This window comes from Henckelia pumila, chromosome 1 (assembly GCF_033568475.1).
Source record: "Henckelia pumila isolate YLH828 chromosome 1, ASM3356847v2, whole genome shotgun sequence".
NCBI classification, from domain to species: Eukaryota; Viridiplantae; Streptophyta; class Magnoliopsida; order Lamiales; family Gesneriaceae; genus Henckelia; species Henckelia pumila.
The window spans coordinates 85,464,807-85,485,270 of record NC_133120.1 but is presented as its reverse complement, the minus strand read 5'-3'; the positions used below and the strand labels follow the sequence as shown (position 1 = coordinate 85,485,270).

At 30.4% G+C, this 20,464-nt stretch overlaps 2 protein-coding genes and 1 pseudogene across 2 annotated transcripts; 1 reads left to right on the top strand and 2 right to left on the bottom strand.

The window, feature by feature from the left end:
- The first annotated feature begins 1,260 nt into the window (after nt 1-1,260).
- Nucleotides 1,261-4,784, top strand: LOC140876363 (electron transfer flavoprotein subunit beta, mitochondrial). Its single transcript, XM_073280314.1, has 5 exons — nt 1,261-1,395; nt 1,480-1,764; nt 3,248-3,328; nt 3,942-4,036; nt 4,461-4,784. The coding sequence occupies exons 1-5, from the start codon at nt 1,327-1,329 to the stop codon at nt 4,684-4,686; spliced, it is 756 nt and encodes a 251-aa protein (XP_073136415.1). The 5' UTR covers nt 1,261-1,326; the 3' UTR covers nt 4,687-4,784.
- Nucleotides 4,785-4,917: 133 nt separating this feature from the next.
- Nucleotides 4,918-6,989, bottom strand: LOC140876353 (1-aminocyclopropane-1-carboxylate oxidase homolog 1-like). The gene is made up of 3 exons (XM_073280304.1): nt 6,271-6,989; nt 5,664-5,988; nt 4,918-5,257 (listed from the first exon to the last, which is right to left on the bottom strand). The coding sequence occupies exons 1-3, from the start codon at nt 6,885-6,887 to the stop codon at nt 5,009-5,011; spliced, it is 1,191 nt and encodes a 396-aa protein (XP_073136405.1). The 5' UTR covers nt 6,888-6,989; the 3' UTR covers nt 4,918-5,008.
- Nucleotides 6,990-8,133: 1,144 nt separating this feature from the next.
- Nucleotides 8,134-9,932, bottom strand: LOC140875321 (1-aminocyclopropane-1-carboxylate oxidase homolog 1-like; annotated as a pseudogene).
- Nucleotides 9,933-20,464: the final 10,532 nt, after the last annotated feature.

Here is a 20,464-nt window from a genome sequence, read left to right as displayed (position 1 = left end):
AATGAATCCTTCTTTATTGAGATCTAATGTCCCTGCTGCAATTCTCATAGCTGACGTCCAATCATCTATAAGATCTTCTCTATTTTTGAAGTCCAAAACATCAAGGTTTAACATAACCCCGTAAGGATGTATTGGATCTAAAACAGTTTTTCCGTAAGGAGTTTGATGGAGTGGGATTTTACTCCTTCTTGATCTGGTTCCTGCTGGATGTGAATTTTCTCCAACCGGAAACTCACTATGTGGTTCTTCTGTTTTAACCGCATATCTTGGGGGATTTCCTATGGGTTGTTCACCCTTAGGAGAGTTCATTTTTAGATCTACTACTTTAAGATTCGCAAAAGAATCCGCGAGATCTTGTAGATCCTCGAGATTTAATCTCTCTAAAGTAGTCATCAGATAGTGTTTTTCTCTGATACTGCTTTTATAAGATTAATCATCATTTCATCATCAGTTAAAGGTTTTTGAACCATTTTGGTTTTACCTTTCTGATGTAACAACGGTTCGGTACCAAACGAGAGTGGTAACCTTCCTCCTGTATTTCTTTTTCTAGAACCTGAAGTTTGTTCTAGATTTGTGATTTTAGTTTGAAGATCCTTTAGGGTTACAAGAATTTCTTCTTGTTTCTTAAGGATTCCTTCAATCTGCCGAGGTATTTCATACAGCTGATTGCTGTAATATTGTACCGTCTTTTGAATTTCTCTAAGATCTCCATAGAGTTTAGAGGAATCTGGGGTAATTTCTAAAAATTGAGAGTTAGAAATCATCTTTCTGTCGTAAGTAATCTATTGTGAACAGATTAACTTGTTTATAGGATTTTATATAAATAAAATCCTCTTGATTCAAACCTTCGTTTGAAGTCATCTTTTGTAAAAAATCTTCTCCTCAACAAAGAAAAGTATGAGTTAACGAATAATATTAAGTCTGAATATTTAACCTAAAGCTTTGATACCATTTTTTGCACATAATTCTTTGTTCCAAAATAAGCATTAAAACATGAGATATAAGCACAGAGATCTTTAGATATAAGTATAAAACCTTCAGATCTAAGCACAAAACAACTCATATTGAGTACAAGAATTAAATATTAAAATAATTAAGTTTTGTGGTCCTCAGGGAGTGCAAAAAAAGAATCTTTTAAGAAGAGAGTTGGGAGAAAGAAAGGTTTGGATTTGGAAATTTATTCATAATTAACTCTTATATTATCCCTATGCCAATTTTGGAAAAATGAAATTCTATTTCTTTTTTGTTAATCTACTTAAGTCCGACACGTACCTCCGTTTCGAAAGAATCGGAAATTTTTTTCATTCGTTTTCTCACACAGCAACCATGAAGATCTTGGTAGCCATCAAAAGGGTGATCGATTATGCCGTCAAAATCCGGGTCAAGCCCGACAAGGTAACCACACGCATAACTTGAAAAAGCTTCTAACTATGCCCACATGATTAACTTCGATTTTTGATGAGTTTTCGTCAATGTCAGACTGGTGTGGACTCGTCTAGCGTCAAGATGTCGATGAACCCATTTTGCGAGATAGGGCTAGAAGAGGCGCTGCGGATTAAGGAATCGGGTCGGGCCTCCGAGGTGGTGGCTGTGAGCGTCGGCCCGAGCCAATGTGTTGACACCCTCCGAACCGGGCTTGCAATGGGTGCCGACCGGGCTATCCACGTGGAGTACCCTGGAACACTTTACCCGCTTTCCGTGGCCAAGATTCTTAGAGCTCTGGTGCATATTGAGAAGCCTGGCCTTCTTTTCCTTGGGAAACAGGTGGTTTTTTCTTTCCTTTTATCGTTTAAATTTCTTTTTTTTTGAATAAATTTCTCGTTACAGTTTGTAGCTTCAAAGACTTGTGCTTTTCTATCATATGCAAGTTTGTATCATTATTCCATTATTCTTCTCAATTGAGGTAGTGTTTGGGAGTGCATATAGAAAGCACTTCTCAGCGTCTCGTTAGCAAAGTTTCACAAATTTTCAAAATTTTGTTAAGTAAAAGTTGTGATCATACTATTTTTTGTCACTAATTCTAAATTTTGGGTTTATTTATTACTTCAAGTCGAGAGATGTTGAAGATTGTGAGAACCGGATTGATGTCTTTGTCACTTGTGAGAAGTTTTAGCGAGTGAATTAGCCAAGTGACCTTGATTATGCTATGGGTATAGTCATATAGAAAATTGGAAGCTTGCAACTGAGTCATTAGGGGATTATTATGATCATGCTGAGTTTCTGTTGCATGACTTTGTGTACCGAGTTAAATATGTAGCCAAACCTTGCACGAGAAGTTCACCTTCTTATATGAGTCACTCAATGGAGACAGATCGAGTTAACTTCGGTTGTAGCTGGAGTGTGATTGAAGCTTTGTCATGCTCTGATATTCCACGTGCAACGCCATAGCATTTGATGGTCGTGAAAGATTTCAGAATATCATGAAAGTACATGATGCTCACGGTATCATTGTGATTTTCATTCAAGTTCTGTATAGATGCTTTATCTCATGTCTGAGAAGAATTTTCGTAGTGATCAGGATGTTAAGTCTTAAAAATATCCCTATGAGTAGATTTCCTTTGTTTTGTTTTGTGTAATGACTTCTGGTATATGTGAGTTCGAGTACTCAACAAACTCTTTCTTGGTCATTGGTCATGGTTGAGTAAGCTAAACTGTACAAGATTATATCTTTGTTTGTCAAACACTATACATAACTGAGGACTTCGTTGTTATTAGAATATGAAACTGGAAGATTCATGCAAGAAATTATTCTTTCCACGCATGCGGCATGTCATCGATGGCATTGGGATTGACATGAGTCTTGATGCTTTGAAATTATAGTTCTGTGCGTGAACCTTACTATCCTCTCTCCTTGATAGCAAGTAGCCACTAAGAAAACATGTAAATGATATGCGGAAAAATATACCCCTGTTCACAGCTGGAGCAGAGGGAAAGATTAGTGATACCAATTACCATGTGCATCAATCAGGCACCTGATGAAAAGATGTTTCAGGGCCTAGTTGACATGCCGACTGTTTTATTACGTCAAACTGTATAATTTTAGCATCGGGACCATTTCAATTATTCATTTGGTTTCTGAACTTCTTTAGTATTTATATATTATAACATGAGTTAGTAGTATTGGGTACTTCAGTTTGTCATCGAATCTGCAGTTTGTCCTACATGGTGCAAATTCTCTTGTTTGGTAATTTTTACTTTTTTCCCTAGACGTTTCTGCCTCAGATATTTCTTCTGTCTATTTTTGTAGGCGATTGATGATGATTGCAACCAGACCGGTCAAATGCTTGCTGGGCTTCTACAATGGCCACAGGGGACATTTGCATCTAAGGTTAGCACCACTTGCACAAGTTTTTGGTTGAATCAATTGGTCAAAAATTGATAACATGATGCTATAATGGTTGCATATTTCTTTTATCATTTTATGTTTGAGCAGGGTTCTTAATTTATATGTTCTTCTTTCAGTCTCTTTACTCTAATCTGTCTTCTATTCTTTAATTATGCTTTAATAAGTTTTTGCTGGCAATTATCGAGCATGCTTTCACTTCTTTGGAGAATGATTAGCTCAAACAATTAGAAATTTAGGCATGTCAATTGCATCACCTAACAAACTCTTTCAGACTTCAACATAGAACAACATGCCACGTGCGAGTTTGCGACTAGGCAATTATTACACAAATTCGGTCAATAATATAATTCAAGACTTCTCTTTATTTCTTGAAATATCTCAACTGCCTCGATAAATTTCTATAGTTAACAGTTAACACAATCTCTAAATTCAGAAGTAGGTGAAACTCTCGTGTGTTCTGTAATCCATAAAGAGTGTGTTCATTGGGATGAGCCGTAACTCATGAATGACATAAAATTTTTATCAACATTGATTATTATTATTTGCTTCCATAAATATCTTTTTACGACAATCTGATACATCATGCTTCTGTTAGGTTGTTCTCGATCAAGAAAATAAAGTAGCGACAGTGGACAGGGAAGTTGATGGTGGCCTGGAGACTTTATGTTTGGATTTACCTGCAGTAATCACGTAAAAGTCTCATCCTTTTCTATGTATATCAACTTTTCATTCATCACTCTTTAGCTCGACCCTCTCAGTGGGAATGCAATAACCATTGCTCTTGTGAGCCTGTCTGGCAGCATCATATCACGGAACTTGAGCTGTTGCAACTCGCACAGACTTAAATGAACGTCTAATAATTGGAATCAGAATCAAGATTAGGGGCACAACTCAATTGGAGAAACTGGATGACTGATTGATTGATCCGATAGAAATTGAAACTTGACATTTGAATTGATAAGCCATTCATTAACTTTTAACTACACACCCTTAACTCATGCTATAACTCTCGGGCCTTATTTCATCGATATGTTTCTTTAAAACAATGTTTCACGTCTCAATCATTTATTGGGGTATACTAACTAGTTTTTGCTGCATCTTGTGATCGCTGCAGCACTGACTTGAGATTGAACCAGCCCAGGTATGCTACGCTTCCAAATATTATGAAAGCAAAATCAAAGGTGATCAAGAAATTCACCCCACAGGATTTGAATGTTGAAATCAAGTCTGACTTGGAAGTTGTTCAAGTGACAGAACCCCCAAAAAGAAAGGCAGGGGTCATTCTTTCTACAGTAGATGAATTGTTGGACAAGTTAAAAAACGAGGCTCGAGTTATTTAATTGATTTAACATGATTTCGTTTAATCTCTTCGGCAACAGACGTACATGCCTAACATGCATTTCTCATCTATAACTGACAAACAATACAGGTTTGTTTGTTTGTTTGTTTTTTTCCTTTCTTCGGTTTCTCTATTAGTATTCGACATAGCTAAAAATAGGACATAATAGGCATGCATACCTGCCTGTGTTCTCGCTTTTGTAGTAAAAGGAAATATGGTTATTAGTACACACTGAACATAAAACCAAATCTTGATCGAAAACATCAATCCAACAAGGTCCAAGAGTCAAGAAAATATCATTTCAGATAACTTGAGTTCGGCTTTCAGACCGTATAGTAATCGAGTGCCCGATAATCCTCGAGTCCAGTATTCAGGGCCTTGACGAAATAGTCCGTCAACACAATCTGTGTGTAAATGGGGGGATTTTCTTCAGTTATCAGATCGTCCATGGGGCCATAAATCTTAGCTCCGTTTACAGGTCCAGAGAAAAAGCATGCCACTGAAATTCTTGGTCCAATGCCATTGGAAATTACTCTGTGCTTATTGCTTTTGAATCTTCCGTTTGATACCAACTATGCCAGATTTAGCATAAGAATCAGCCAAAAACGTGGGAAAAAAAATCTGTAACAAAATGCAGGAAAATTTTTCTCAAGCCCTGCGGATTATTGGACTTGAGGACTGTTTCAAAACCATGGAATGGCAATTTAGATCTTTGACTGTATTCTTCTTGTTACATTCATACTCTAGTGAATTGTCTGATTGTTTTGCACGTTTAGAGACTAGGATAAGATGGTCAACAACATATTTAATCCTATGATCAGATGAGTGACAAAAAATTTAGACATTGATATATAATAACCTAAGGTATAGTTCTTGTAGAACTTGCAGCAAGTGAAGTGACCAACAATGAAAATTGGATATCCAACAGTGCACTGAAACTTGAGAATTGCAACATTCTTCATTCAGATATGATATTACCTGGAGGAGATCTCCAATGTTTACGACCAAACAACTTGGAACAGGTTGGATATCAATCCACTGGCTGTCACACATAACCTGGAGACCACTCACAATGTGGTTTTGCAGAAGAATTGTGAGAAATCCAGCATCAGAATGCTTGGCTGTTCCAATGGTCTGATCTGGCTCAGGGCATGCTGGATAATAATGACCATGCAACCGATGACCTTTCGAGCATTCCATGCTCTTTAAGCGATCTGTTTCGAGTCCCAGAGCCTCGGACAACAATCCAAGAAGAGTGTTTCCCAAAGTTTCTACATGTTTCGAGTATTCCATAGCTGAGTCCCTGTGAATTACGTGCTTAAGCAATTGACAGTCGATGTATTCTTGCCTGAAAACTACAAATTGAAACCTATAGAGCGCAGCATGAAAGTCAACCATAGATTAAAAATTGACTGTGGTTTGAAGACATAAACAGGTAATGAGGAATCCTATGGTACGTGATTATCAGATTAAGCACCGAGTTCCATCACCTTAGAATCCATGCTTTGCTATGAGGAATCAAGTATTAGGCAGAACAAGGAATGATAAATTAGTTTAATTTCAATGGAAAAGTGAGTAATCACACCTGCAAGCAGCGGGCAATTCCTGAGGATCAGTTGGACGATCGGGGTCCGAAAATGACATGGATAAAGAATCCCTCCAGCTGGCTATTCTTGATGTAAAAAGATCATGGCTACTGTAAAATCTCACACTTTTCGTGTTATCCCGCGTGTAATATTTTCTTTTCTCCTCCACGCCCTGTTCATGAAATTCACGAATGCCATCTATCATCCCATCAAGAACACACAACGGAATCCCATGATTCACCACCTGGAAAAAACCCCATGTTTCTGATGCAATTTTCACATCTTCAACAACCTGTTTTCGCCTGTCAGGTTTGTGAACGTCACTGATGTCTATCACAGGAACCTTGATTTGGTCCGGATCCATCAATCTTGGCTTGTCGGGTTTCTGAACTTGGTCAAGATCAACTGCAGGAACATGGATTTGATCAGTCCTGTAGTGAGAATATTCTTGAGGGAGCTCCTCGAATTGCCTGACAAAAATCTTGGGAACTTTGACAATTCCAGAATCTACCAGGCCTTTGACACCGGCTTTGGTTTCATCAAAGGATTTAAGCATTTTGATCCTCTCAGATTCTTGGTCAACTGAAAAAACATATGTTCCTGATCTTGCTGCCATCAGATCAACGTAAAAGAGTCTAATTACTTTGATCAAACTGATGCAAGTGAAGTTAAATCCAGTTCTGAAAAGATAATATTGTTTTTTGTAGGCTGTGTGAACGGTGGGCCAGGATGTGTTCAAGATATTGATCGCGTTTTAAATTTGGACAATTGTAATGTCAGCTATTTTTTAAGACGTGCTGCTAATATCCTCACGTGTTAAATTTGGATTATTATAATGTCATCTAGTTTTTTTAAGGTGGCCTTAAGACTTTACTCATGGAAAATGCATGATTGCATAGGCGGTTCAAGGGGTGACCGGGGCCTAATTTTTTCAAAAGCTATTGCTATTATTATTATTATTGTTGTTGTTGTTTTTTATATTAATTAAACCTCGGAAAATCTCTTAATTATTTTATTTAAAATTGTAACCGTGGCCAATTTTTTGTTTTTCTTAAAACCTCTTTATTCTTAAAATTAAAAAAACTCTCTTTTCTCAGGTGAGTTAGGTTGTTCAAATTGGATCAACTATCAGTCGATTTTTATTAAATATGATTTTCTTGTCTAGTTGTGTATTGTGGTTGTTTTTATTTTTAATAATTGATTTGGTTTTGGTCTTTGAGATTGTAGAATCATGTTATTTGGTTATTCGGCTCTTAGACTGATATTTAATGTATTCGATTATAATTATTTCTTGCATTTGTTAGTATTTAAATTATAATATATTTTTTTTGGTTAGATTTTTTGCGACAAAAAAATTATTTATTCTTTCTTAGTTTGATTGTTCTTATTCTATTTGTATAATTAAGGACTTCATTGAGTTCTTTTCTAGTTTAAGTTTTTGGTTTTTTCTTCTTTGAGAGCAATCTTTTATGTCATTATTTTAGTTGCAAAGAATTTATAATTTTAATTATTACAATTGAAGTAATCTTAATATTTAATATAAAAAAATTTATATAAGACCTTCTCCTAAAAATTCGTTTAGGACCTCTAATTTTCTCGAGTGGTCTATGGACTCTCGAGCCTTATTTCATCCATATGTTTCTTTCAAATTAACAATACTTCACTTCTCAATCATTTCTTGGGGTACACTAACAAGTTTTGCTGCATCTTGTGATCTGCGAAGCACTGACTTGAGAATCTGATATTGAGCCAGCCCAGATATGCTATGCTTCCAAATATCATGAAAGCAAAATCAAAGGTGATCAAGAAATTCACTCCACAGGATTTGAACATGCATTTCTCATCTATTACTGACAAACAATACAGGGTTTTTTTTTTCGCCCTTCGGTTTTTCAACATAGTATTAGATTTGGAGCATAGCTAAAAAGTCGTAGGAAATAATAGGCATACAGGACAAATGTATGTTCTCTCTTTTGTAGTAAAAAGGGATATGGTTACCAGCTAGTAATTTAGTACACCGAGTATGAAACCAAATTCTTGATCGACAATATCAATCCAACAAGGTGAAAATTAAAGAGTCAAGAAGACAACTGCGCTATCTTCAGACCGTATAGTAATCGAATGCCCGATAATGGTCGATTCCAGTATTCATGACCCTGGTGAAATAGTCCTTCAACACAATCTGTGTGCAAATGGCGGATTTTCTTCTGTTATCAGATCGTCGATGGGACCATAAATCTTATGTTCGTTTACAGGTCCTGAGAACAAGCATGCCACTGAAATTCTTGGTCCAATGCCACTGGAAATTGCTCTGTGCTTATTGCTTTTGAATCTTCCATTTGATACCAACTATATTATGCCAAATGAATCAGCAAAAATGGCGGAAAAAAAAAATTTATTTTAATTCATCAACAATTTGAGAATAGGATATTACCTGGAGAAGATCTCCAATGTTTACGACCAAACAACTTGGAATAGGTTGGATATCGATCCACTGGCCGGCCGTCATACATAACCTGGAGACCACTCACAATGTGGTTTTGCAGAAGAATTGTGAGAAATCCAGCATCAGAATGCTTGGGTGTACCAATGGTCAGGTTTGGCTCAGGGCATGCTGGATAATAATGACCATACAACCGATGACCTTTCAAGCATTCCATACTCTTTAAGCAATCGGTTTCGAGTCCTAGAGCCTCGGACAACAATCCAAGAAGAATATTTCCCAAGGTTTCCATATGCTTCGAGTATTCAATAGCTGAGTTTCTGCAAATTACGTGCAAAAGCAATTGGTACGTACAGTTGGATGTATATATTCTTGCCTGGAATTAAGCAACAAATTAAAAATCTATAGAGTGCAACTTGAAAGTCAAACTATATATAGATTGAAGTGTGTTAGATATATCAACACGGCCACGGGGTAATAAGACATCAGATTCCATCCATGCTTTGCTATGAGGAATCGAGTATTAATCAGAACGAGGAGTGATAAATTAGCTAGCTTAATTTCAATGGGAATGTGAGTAATAATCACACCTGCAAACAGGGGGCAATTCCAGAGGATCAGTTGGACGATCGGGGTCCGAAAATGAAATGGATAAAGAATCACTCCAGCTGGCTGTTGTTGCTGTAAAAAGATCAAAACTTTTGGTGTTATCCCGCGAGTAATATTTTATTTTCTCCTCCACGTCCTGTTCATGAAATTCACGAACGCCATCTATCATCCCATCAAGAACACCAAACGGAATCCCATGATTCACACCACCTGGAAAAATCCCCATGTTTCTGATGCAATTTTCACTTGTTCAACAATCTGTTTTCGCCTTTCAGGTTTGTGAAGAACATCGCTGATATCTATCACAGGAACCTTGATTTAGTCCGAATCCATCAATCTTGGCTTGTCAGGTTTCTCATGAACTTGGTCAAGATCGACTCCAGGAACATGGATTTGATCAGTAGTAGTACTCCTGTAGTGATTATCAGAATATTCTTGCGTGACAAAAATCTTGGGAACTTTGACGATTCCAGAATCTACCAGGCCTTTGACACCAGCTTTGGTTTCATCAAAGGATTTCAGCATTTTGATCCTCTCAGATTCCTGGTCAACTGAAAAAACATCTGTCATCAGATCAACGTAAAAGATCAGAGTCCAACTGTAGCTTAATTGTTAGCAAGTCTAGTTACTTTGATCGAATTGATGCAAGTGAAGTTATATAAATCCAGTTCTGAAAATATAATATTGTTTTTTTGTAGGCTGAGTGAACGTGCGGAACGGTGGGCCAGGATGTGTTCAAGATATTGGTCGCGTGTGGCTATTTTTTAAGGCTGCTAATATCCTCACGTGTTAAATTTGGACAATATATTGTCATGTCAGCTGTTTTTTAAGGCTGCTAATATCCTTACTTGTTAAATTTGGATTATCTATATATCTATATCTATATAAAAGCAGAGTTTTTACTAAATATAGTAGTTTTTCGCCAAAATGTAATTAGTAAAACAAGAAACCATGTGAATTAATGTTATATATATTAATAATTAATAATGAGGATAATGATGATGATTTTTTAGTCAAAATTTGAAATTTAATAAGATATTATCCTTATTTTAAATTTCAATTAGTTGTTTTGAGTGTAAAAAATACATAAATACTATATATGATAATATACAAATTTTCGATTCAAAATTTGATAAAATTTATATTTTTTAAAAAAATTCATTTAATTTTTGTTTCTCAAAATATATGTGAAAATTAAATGTTATATATATAATGTTGTCTCAATTTTCAGTTAAAATTTTTTTATATCTGAAAATTATCATAAATACAATATATGATAATGTATCAATTTTTGGTTAAAAATTTTAAATTTAATCGGATGTTATCAGTATTTTTTATTTTAGTTAATTTTGTTGTCCATATATGTGTGAAAATTTCCGTAAACACTATATATAATAATATAACAATATTTTGTTCTACTTTTAAATTTTATATCATGTTATTAACATTTTTAATTTCATTTAATTTTTTATGGTATTTCAGTTAATATTTTTTGTTCATATATTTATGAAAATTTCCGCAAATACTATACATGAAAGTACTAACCTTAAGTGCAAAATTTGAAATTTAATTATACGTAATCACTAATTTATTTGAAATTTAATCCGATGTTATCACTAAATTTAATGAAGTTTAATTTTTTAATCTATCTATATGTAAATTTTCCATAAATGATATATATGATTATGTATGAATTTGTAATTTATTTTTTTATCCATGTATATGTAAAATTTACTATAAATGATATATATATATATATGATAATGTGCCGATTTTTTTTATATATAAAAATTCTAGATTTGGTATATATACTAAAATTTCAATAAACTTCATAAATGTTATGCATGATAGCATACCAATCTTTGATTATATATATAGAGAAATGATATGGTGAGCAACCACCGTGAGCACCCATGTGAGCACCTGCTGACGTGGCATCATGCACATCCAATAGGTGAGTGACACATCAGCTTGTGCTCACATGGGTGGTCACGGTGGTTGCTCACCATATCATTTATATATATATATATATATATATATATATATATATATATAATTAAGTTACATAAATGCATTTTAAATTTTGCTTCTTTTAGATTGATTCACATTTTCATGCAAATACACAAACATACCATGAGATGACACTCAACTATTGGATGCACAATTCAACACATGCAATAGTTGAGTGTCACCTCATGATGGGCACATTAAGTGGGTACGGTGGGTGGTCAGCATAACAAACTATATATATATATATATATATATATATCGTACAAAAATACTGATTTTAGATTTACTTACTTAATAGAAATTTGATTTGCCAAAAAATTAATAATAAAAAATAGATAATAATTAATATTGTAAATATAATAATATAGCAATTTTCGATTAAAAATTTGATGTGTCATTGACATATATAAATTAGAAAGTATAATTTGTTTAAAAAATAATCATGTTATAAAATAGAAATATATCAATATTAATTATATACACATTTTATACGGAGCAATAAACGCTTAAAAGTTTGTTTCGGTTCAAATTTATTAGATTTACCATATATACATAAAAATTACTATTTCAAATTGAACACAATTGAAATATATAAACAATGCAAATACAAAACCATAAAATAATAATTCAATCAAATAATATTATATATGTGTGTGTGGGCACATTAGGTGGCACGATATGTGGACAACATCATCATATATATGTGTGTAAAATATTCAATAATTTTTATGTGTGTGTATCATATCACAATTTAACGTTTTTACTGATGAAAATTTAAAATTCTACCATATATACAAGAAAAATATCATTTGATTTGAACACACACAAAATATATAAATAGTGTTCAAATACAAAACCATGATATAATAAGTCAATCAAGATACACATATGACTCATTTATTTTGATAAGATTAGAGTTATCCTTGATTGACACTTCAATCTTGCATTTGGTGTTTAACATATGATTAGTTCGTTATTACAATCTACCTTTGTATGAAAACAAGGTAGATTCCAGGTTATAATGCATATTTACTGATTTTGGTGTGTATATATATTTTTTTCTTATTGATATTTATCTATTTATAAATGTGAGTGTAATTTACATTTTTCTTTATTTTAATAAGTTCACGCATATATATAATAATAAAATATGAGTATTTTATAGGGTTCACGTACATACAACAATAAAATATGATTTCATAGAGAAGTGAAACCAATCATAAAAAAAATAATCATTTTGCTATTAAAAACATAATTATTGCATAAAATATATTGAAATATAAAATCAAATTTATAACTAAAGCAAATGTATGCAAGATTTTTAATTATACTTTTTTCTTTCAAAAATATTTGAATTCAAGAACTTTAGATATCTGAAAAATGTGAATGTTATTAATTCAACAAAATTTTTTGTTACGTTTATTTCTCTTCTTCTTGCTTTATGAATATATATTATTTTATATTTTCTTTGTTTAATTATTAATTTTTTACTTATGTTATATTAATCTAACACATTTTTTATCATTTTAATTTTTTAGACGTCATTGACAAAATGGTATCAAGAGACTCTTTCCAAAATAGATAAATTAATATCGTGTTATGAAACTTATTAATTTTGTCATTGAAGATTTAGTGTAAATTTAATTTTTCTTAAATTTCTCATTTCATTTATGGTGAGATTTTTTTTTTTATCTATATTTATTTTTTGTCTGGAACAATAAGTTACCATATACTTTATGTGAACAATTTTTTTTCTAATTGTACAATATATAATCCATTTAACCAATTTTTATTTATTTTAATCGTTGTTTGGTCTCGTGGGCAATTTTCGTATTGGATGATAGATCTTGTAATTAAGGATTTGATTCAATAATATTATAAGATCTCTTTCCTTTCAAAAAAAAATTATATAAAATAATGTTTCGTGCATCGCACGGGTGAAATACTAGTCCAAATAGAAGATCTATTTTGAAAAATTGATCTGTGAGACGGTCTCACGGTAGTTTTTATGTAAATAAATATAACAATATATAAATTTTCAATTCAAAATATGCTATTTGGTTTACATAATTTAGAAAGTCGAATTTGGTTCAAATATACTTATGTTATAAAAAAAGAAAGAGATAAATATTACACATTTTTTATGGAGTAAAATACGTCTGAAAACTTGCTTCAGTTCAGATTTTGAAATATTTATAATATATATGCAAAATATTCCATATATGATGTGTATATATATATATGCAAAATATAACAATCTACTCAATCAAATTTTGATAGTTCAACATATATATGTGTGAAATGCTCAATAATTTTTATATGTGTGTATATCAAATCACAATTTATGTTTTACTGATGAAAATTTGAAAAGTCTATCATATATACAAGAAAATTAACTATTTCAATATGAACACACACGTAATATATAAATAATACTGTTGGGGTACAATAATTTTCACTAAAGCAATCGAACCATGACACTTGAGTTGTTGCGTAATTTAAAATATTTGAGTTGCATCATTATCACCAGCTATAGATTTTGTTAAAGCGACAAGTCTTTTGTCCTAGAATTGATATCAGAGCCAATGTCATGTGTTCGATTATCATTGATTTTAAGGAGTGCAATTATTGAGAGGAAGATTTTTGGGGTACAATAATTATCTGTTGGATAGAGCAATCAAACCATGACACATGAGTTGTTGTGCAGTTTTAAATATTTGAGTTGCACCATTACCACCAGCTATAGTCTTTGGTAAAGCGGCAAGCGCCCGGTCCTACAAATAGTGTTCAAATACAAAATCATGATACCTACAAATAATGTTCAAATACAAAACCATGATATAATAATTCAATCAAAATACACAAATGACTCATTTATTGTTCTTAGAGTTATTTTTTAAGTAGACACTTCAATATTGCATTGAGTGCTTTGCTACGATTGGTTCGTTGTTACGATCTAATTTCTTATGAAAAAAAGATTGATTCCACGTTGTGATGCATATTTCATGATGTTGAGTTGTATATATATTTTCTTATTAATATTTATCTATTTATAAATGTAAATATAATTTTTTTTTCTATTTTACAGGGTTCACGCATGCATGCAACAATAAAATATGGTGTCACAGGGAAAGTAAACCAATCATAAAAAAAATCATCCTTTTGCTATTAAAAACATAATTGTTGCATAAAATAGACTAAAATATAAAATCAAATTTATAACTAAAACAAATGTATGCGAGATTTTCGATTGATACTTTTATTTTGAAAATGTTTGAATTCAAGAGCTTTAGAGATTTGAAAAGTGTAGATGTCATCGATTAAACATTATGTCGGGTACAATAAGTTACCATGTACTTTGCGAGAATTAAGAATTTGTTTTCTAACTGTAAAATATATAATTCATTTAGCTATTCTTAAAAAAACCCATTTAGCTATAATTTGTATTTAATATTTTTATTCAAATTTTCATATTCACTAATATTTATCGTTAATTATATAAAATAATATCTCGTGCATCGCACGGGTGAAATACTAGTATATATAATAACTGAGTTTTTGCCAAATATAGTAAAATTCCGCCAAAACTAATTAGCTAAAAAAGGAAAACAGACACAACTTATTTCTATTTGTGTTTTAAATGCAACGAAATTTTCCATTCTTTCCATACATTATATATATTATATATATATATATATATATATAATTTATAAAGATAACTCATATAATTTACGAAAATTACATATTTTTTAGCGTTTTGCTAAAAAATTTCACTTTAAAATGTAGATAAATAAATAATACAAATATAATAATAAATAAATTATAATTTTAAAATTTGCTTAATTACTTTACACAAATTCAATAATTTTAGGAATTCTTACATATTAAATAATGCTTTAATATATAATTTTTTAATAATTAATATATTTATTTTATAATACAACTAAATTAGAAGATTTAATAATTATTACATATAAAATGTACTGTAAAGGAAAGAATCACTTAATTTCTTTTTAATATTTAAAATGTCTTTAATTTCGGAGGTTGATTTTTTTTTTTAATAAAATACAAAGATTATATTTAATAATATGAAAGATGGACAATGAATGGAAATTGAATATTATTAACAGAAAATTTTTTAGTTTGCAATAATTATCATATTTATGAAGGTTCAAATTTTTAAAGAATATATTAAAACGATTTTCCATAATCATTGCATATATAGAGCTGCAAATATTCAATTTGCTATAATAGAATACAAAATAATCTATATATAATATTAAAGATTTCGAAAAAATATAAAAAAATTATTTAAAAAAAGACGTATAGAGAGCTCCAAAGATTCATTTTGAATTATTATTAACCATATTTATAACAAACTATTTTATTCTAGATATACGAAAATTTATAGATTTATAAAAATCGTATAAATATTTACAGATATTTATCTAAAATAACAATAGATTTATTTATGTAATATCCATAATAAAAAAGGAACAAAATAACTAATGATATTCCAATCGGTAATTAAACAATAAAATAAAAAATAATAACAAAAATAGAATACATTTCCAATTTTGATTAGATACCAAATATTATTGTATAAATAAGCATATATTTAAATGCTAAATTTTGAAGATTTTAACTTCTTCAAATTTTAAGTAAAATTATCAATCAATATACATAATCACCGGTCAATACATTTTTAGTTTGCAATATTTATCATATTTATGAAAGTTCAAATTTTAAAAGAGTATATTAAAACGATTTTCCATGATCATTGCATATATAAAATTGTAAATATTCAATTTGCTATAATAAAATACATGATATAATAATAATAATAATAATAATAATAATAATAATAATAATAATAATAATAATAATAATAAAGATTTTGAACAAAGATAAATAGAATATTATTTACAGAAAACAGACATATACAAAACTTCAAATATTCAGTTTGAATTATTATTAACCATATTTATAACAAGCTATTTTATTCTAGATATACGAAAATTTATAGATTTATAAACATGTATAAACCGTATAAATATTTACCTATATTTATCTACAATAGAAATAGATTTATTTATGTAATCTCCATAATAAAAAAGGAACAAAATAACTAATAATATTTAAACCAGTAATTAAAACAATAAAATAAAAAATAATAACAAAAATAGATACATTTTCAATTTTGATTAGATCTCAATTATTATTGTATAAATAAGCATAAAATAAATAATATTAAAGATTTCTAAAAAAGATAAATAAAATATTATTTACAGAAAACATACATATACAAAGCTTCAAATATTTATTTTGAATTATTATTAACCATATTTATAACAAACTATTTTATTCTAAATATACCAAAATTTATAGATTTATAAACATGTATAAACCGTATAAATATTTACATATATTTATCTACAATAAAAATAAATTTATTTATGTAATCTCCATAATAAAAAAATGGAACAAAATAACTAATAATATTTCAACATGTAACTAAAACAATAAAATCAAAAATAATAACAAAAATAGATACATTTCCAATTTTGATTAGATCCCAATTATTATTTTAAAAATAAACATATATTTAACACCTAAATTGTGAAGAATTTAACTTCTTCAAATTGTCACGCAGAATCTCGAATCAGTATACATAATCACTGTTCAATACATACAAAATGACACCATTTTTCAAGTTATTTGTGATATTAATCTTTCAGACTGACATTGGGCGCTGAAGTTAAGATTAATACGCTATTACAATCTACCTCCATACCGAAGCAAGGAAAAACAAACAATGGAATGTATATTCCAAGATATTGAGGTACATGAACTTTATGAGATTTATATTTATTTTCTATTAAAATTTCAGTTGTTGTGCTTTAATTTTATTAACCTTTTGATATTTATTTTTATCTTCAACCTCACTTAGCTTTTTTTTTTCCCTCTCAACTTCATGGATTACGCATACATGCAACTATAAAAAATAATGTCATTGACAAATTGAGGCCAATACTCAAAGAAGGTCGTCTTTATGCTATCAAAAATATGATAGTTGTGCAAAATAAAATGAAAATCAAAACCACATCTAACATTTACAAAATTAATCTAATCTATAAGACCAATGTTAGCGAAATAGAAGATCACAAATTTTCATCAAAGATGTTTGAATTCAAGAACTTCAAAGATTTGACGACAGCAGAAATCATCGATGAATCTGAAATTTTTGGTACGTTTATTCTTGAAGTGTATTTTAATGATCTTAAAATTTCTTATTATATTTTAATGTGTTATTTTTTTTTTTCTAGATGTGATTGGGACAATGATTTCAAGAGACAACCCTAACAAATCAATGGTCGTCCTACAAAGCTAATTGATTTTGTCATTAAATATTTAGAGTAAAAAAAAATTTAAATTAATATTTAATTTATGTGGTGATTATAAAGTTTAATTACGATATTTTCCATGTCTATCAATAAATTTTTAGGCACAACAAATTTCCATGCACTTTGTGAAAAAATTTTGTGGACGAAATGATGACATTTTTTAATACAATTGGTGATGAACCAGTGGGTGGTTCTTCAGATGTGTCGTGCAAGAACAAATTGCCATGTATGACTTTTTTTAAAAATTACTCACTGTAAAATTAAATTTGTTTACATTTTACTTTTATAGTCAAAATTTTAATTTAATCCAATTTAATTATATTATACACAAGATATAACCCGTGCATCGCACGGGTGAAATATTAGTTATTATAATGTCCAAGTTGCCTTTATTCATGGAACAGGCATGATTGCATAGGCGGTTCAAGGGGCCTAATTTTTTCAAAAGCTATTATGATTATGATTATTATCATTATTGTTATTGTTTTTTATATTAATTAAACATCCGAAAATCTCTTTTAATTATTTTATGTAAAAATGTAACAGTGGCTAATTTTTTGTTTTTGTTTTTCTTAAAACCTCTTTATTTTTAAAAAAAACACTCTTTTCTCAGTTGAGTTAGGTTGTTAAATTGGATCAACTCTCGGTCGATTTTTATTAAATATGAAATGATTTTATTGTTTAGTTGTATATTATGATTGTTGTTTTTATTTTTAATAATTGATTTGGTTTTGGTCTCTTAGATAGTAGAATCTTGTGATTTGATTATTCGGCTCTTAGATTGATATTTACTCTATTTGATTTTAATTATTATTGCATTTGTTAATATTTAAATTATAATCTGTAATTTTTTTGTTAGATTTTTAGCAACAAAAAAATTATTTATTTTTTCTTAGTTTGATTATTCTTATTTTATTTGTATAAGGACTTCATTGAGTTATTTTTTAGTTTAAGTTTGATTTTTTCTTCTTTCAAAGCAATATTTTATGTTATTATTTTAGTTGCAAAGAATTAAGAATTTTAATTATTAGTTGAAGTAATCCATATTTTAATAAAAAAAATTATATAGGACCTTATCCTAAAAATTCATTTAGGGCTTCTGACCGATGATTTCGGTTGGAAAAATTCTAGCAAGTAAACTAGGTCAAGTTATAATATAGTTGGACAGAGTCCAAGTCGATCCCACAGAGACTAATGTTTAAATACTAAGATATAGACTATTCAAATTAATCTAGGCAAATTAAAATAAAGGATTTTTACGAATTATTAAACTAATGAAAATAAACTAAATTATTCTAAAGTAGAAGTTTAAATTAATATAAATGAGAAGAAAAACTATAAGACTGATTCAAATTTTTGGAAAATGACCAGGAACACACAACGGTATCAGACATCGATAATTGTCATGTATTGGATTTAATCAAACAAGACTCATTCATATTCACGACGAAATTCCCTAGAATAATTATTAATCTATTTCTAGAATTAATAATCCTATTTTCATATAATTATTTCTAATTTAATTTAATTAAACAAAAACGCATTCACGAGTTATGGAATTTCAGCTTTCGCCTAAATCGCACACTGAAACCGAATACTATTTCTAGTCGGTTTAAACATGTGTGGATCAATAATTTTGAAGCTAAATTCACAATCTCTTCTTTTTCAAGTCCAGATCGAACAACAGATATGCAATTAATTGGCCAGATTAAAAGCAAGAATTATGCACAAATATCAATCAATAAATATTTCATAACTCAAAAATCAATCAATCCATTCCATAAACAAGAATCAATAGTCTGGCCCTATCGTGGCCCCGGTCAAAGGACGACTACTCCATAATATCAAAAAGAGACAAAATTCTCATGTTTGAATTCTTAATAAATAAATCAGAAAAAGAAGAATAAAGAAAACCTCAGCGATGATGTCGAATCTTGCTTGTGTTCTTCAATTCTGCTATCCGCCGTCAGTTCTGAAATCTGGTAAAAGTTTAAGAGTCAAAAGTCCTCTTCAATTAGGGCTTTATTTTCTTTTATATTTTTTCTAAAAAAACCTTATTTTCGTCCAAAATAATGTCCAATATTGCCCAAAATAATCAGAGTTCCAAAATTCCCAAATTCTGCACGAATTATTTTTTCCATATCTGCGATATACACGGACCCCGGACATGGTCCGTGTATTTAAATTCCAAGCCCAAACAATTTACGAAGCTACACGGACCCACTTCCAGACGGTGCACGGGGTCCGTGCATTTTTCTGTGATGAACATCCCTTTTTGCGAAGGTAAAAGGACCCTCTTCCAGATGGTACCCGGGGTCCGTGCATTATTTTTCTTCAACCCCCTATTGCTTCGAAGGTGAACGGACCCTCTTCCAAAGCATGCAGAGGGTCCGTGCATTAAATTTATCTTCAATCCTCCTAGCCTCTTATGATTTTTCCGTGTCTTCCGGCCAAGTTTCAACGTGGCATTGAAATGTTTGACTTTTTCTTCAATATTCAATTCTTCTAAAATCTTAGTCAAACCTACAAACACAAAAAATATGACGATTTAAGCGCAAAACTCGGAATAAAAATGTCAAACAAGCACGAATACGACAAAATAAAGTGTCAAATAAGCTATAAGATTCGTGCTTATAAGCTTCCAATTTTCTGGAGTCTTTTCTGAACTCTCGAGCCTTATTTCTTAAGAACAATACTTCACATCTCAATCATTTCTTGGGGTACATT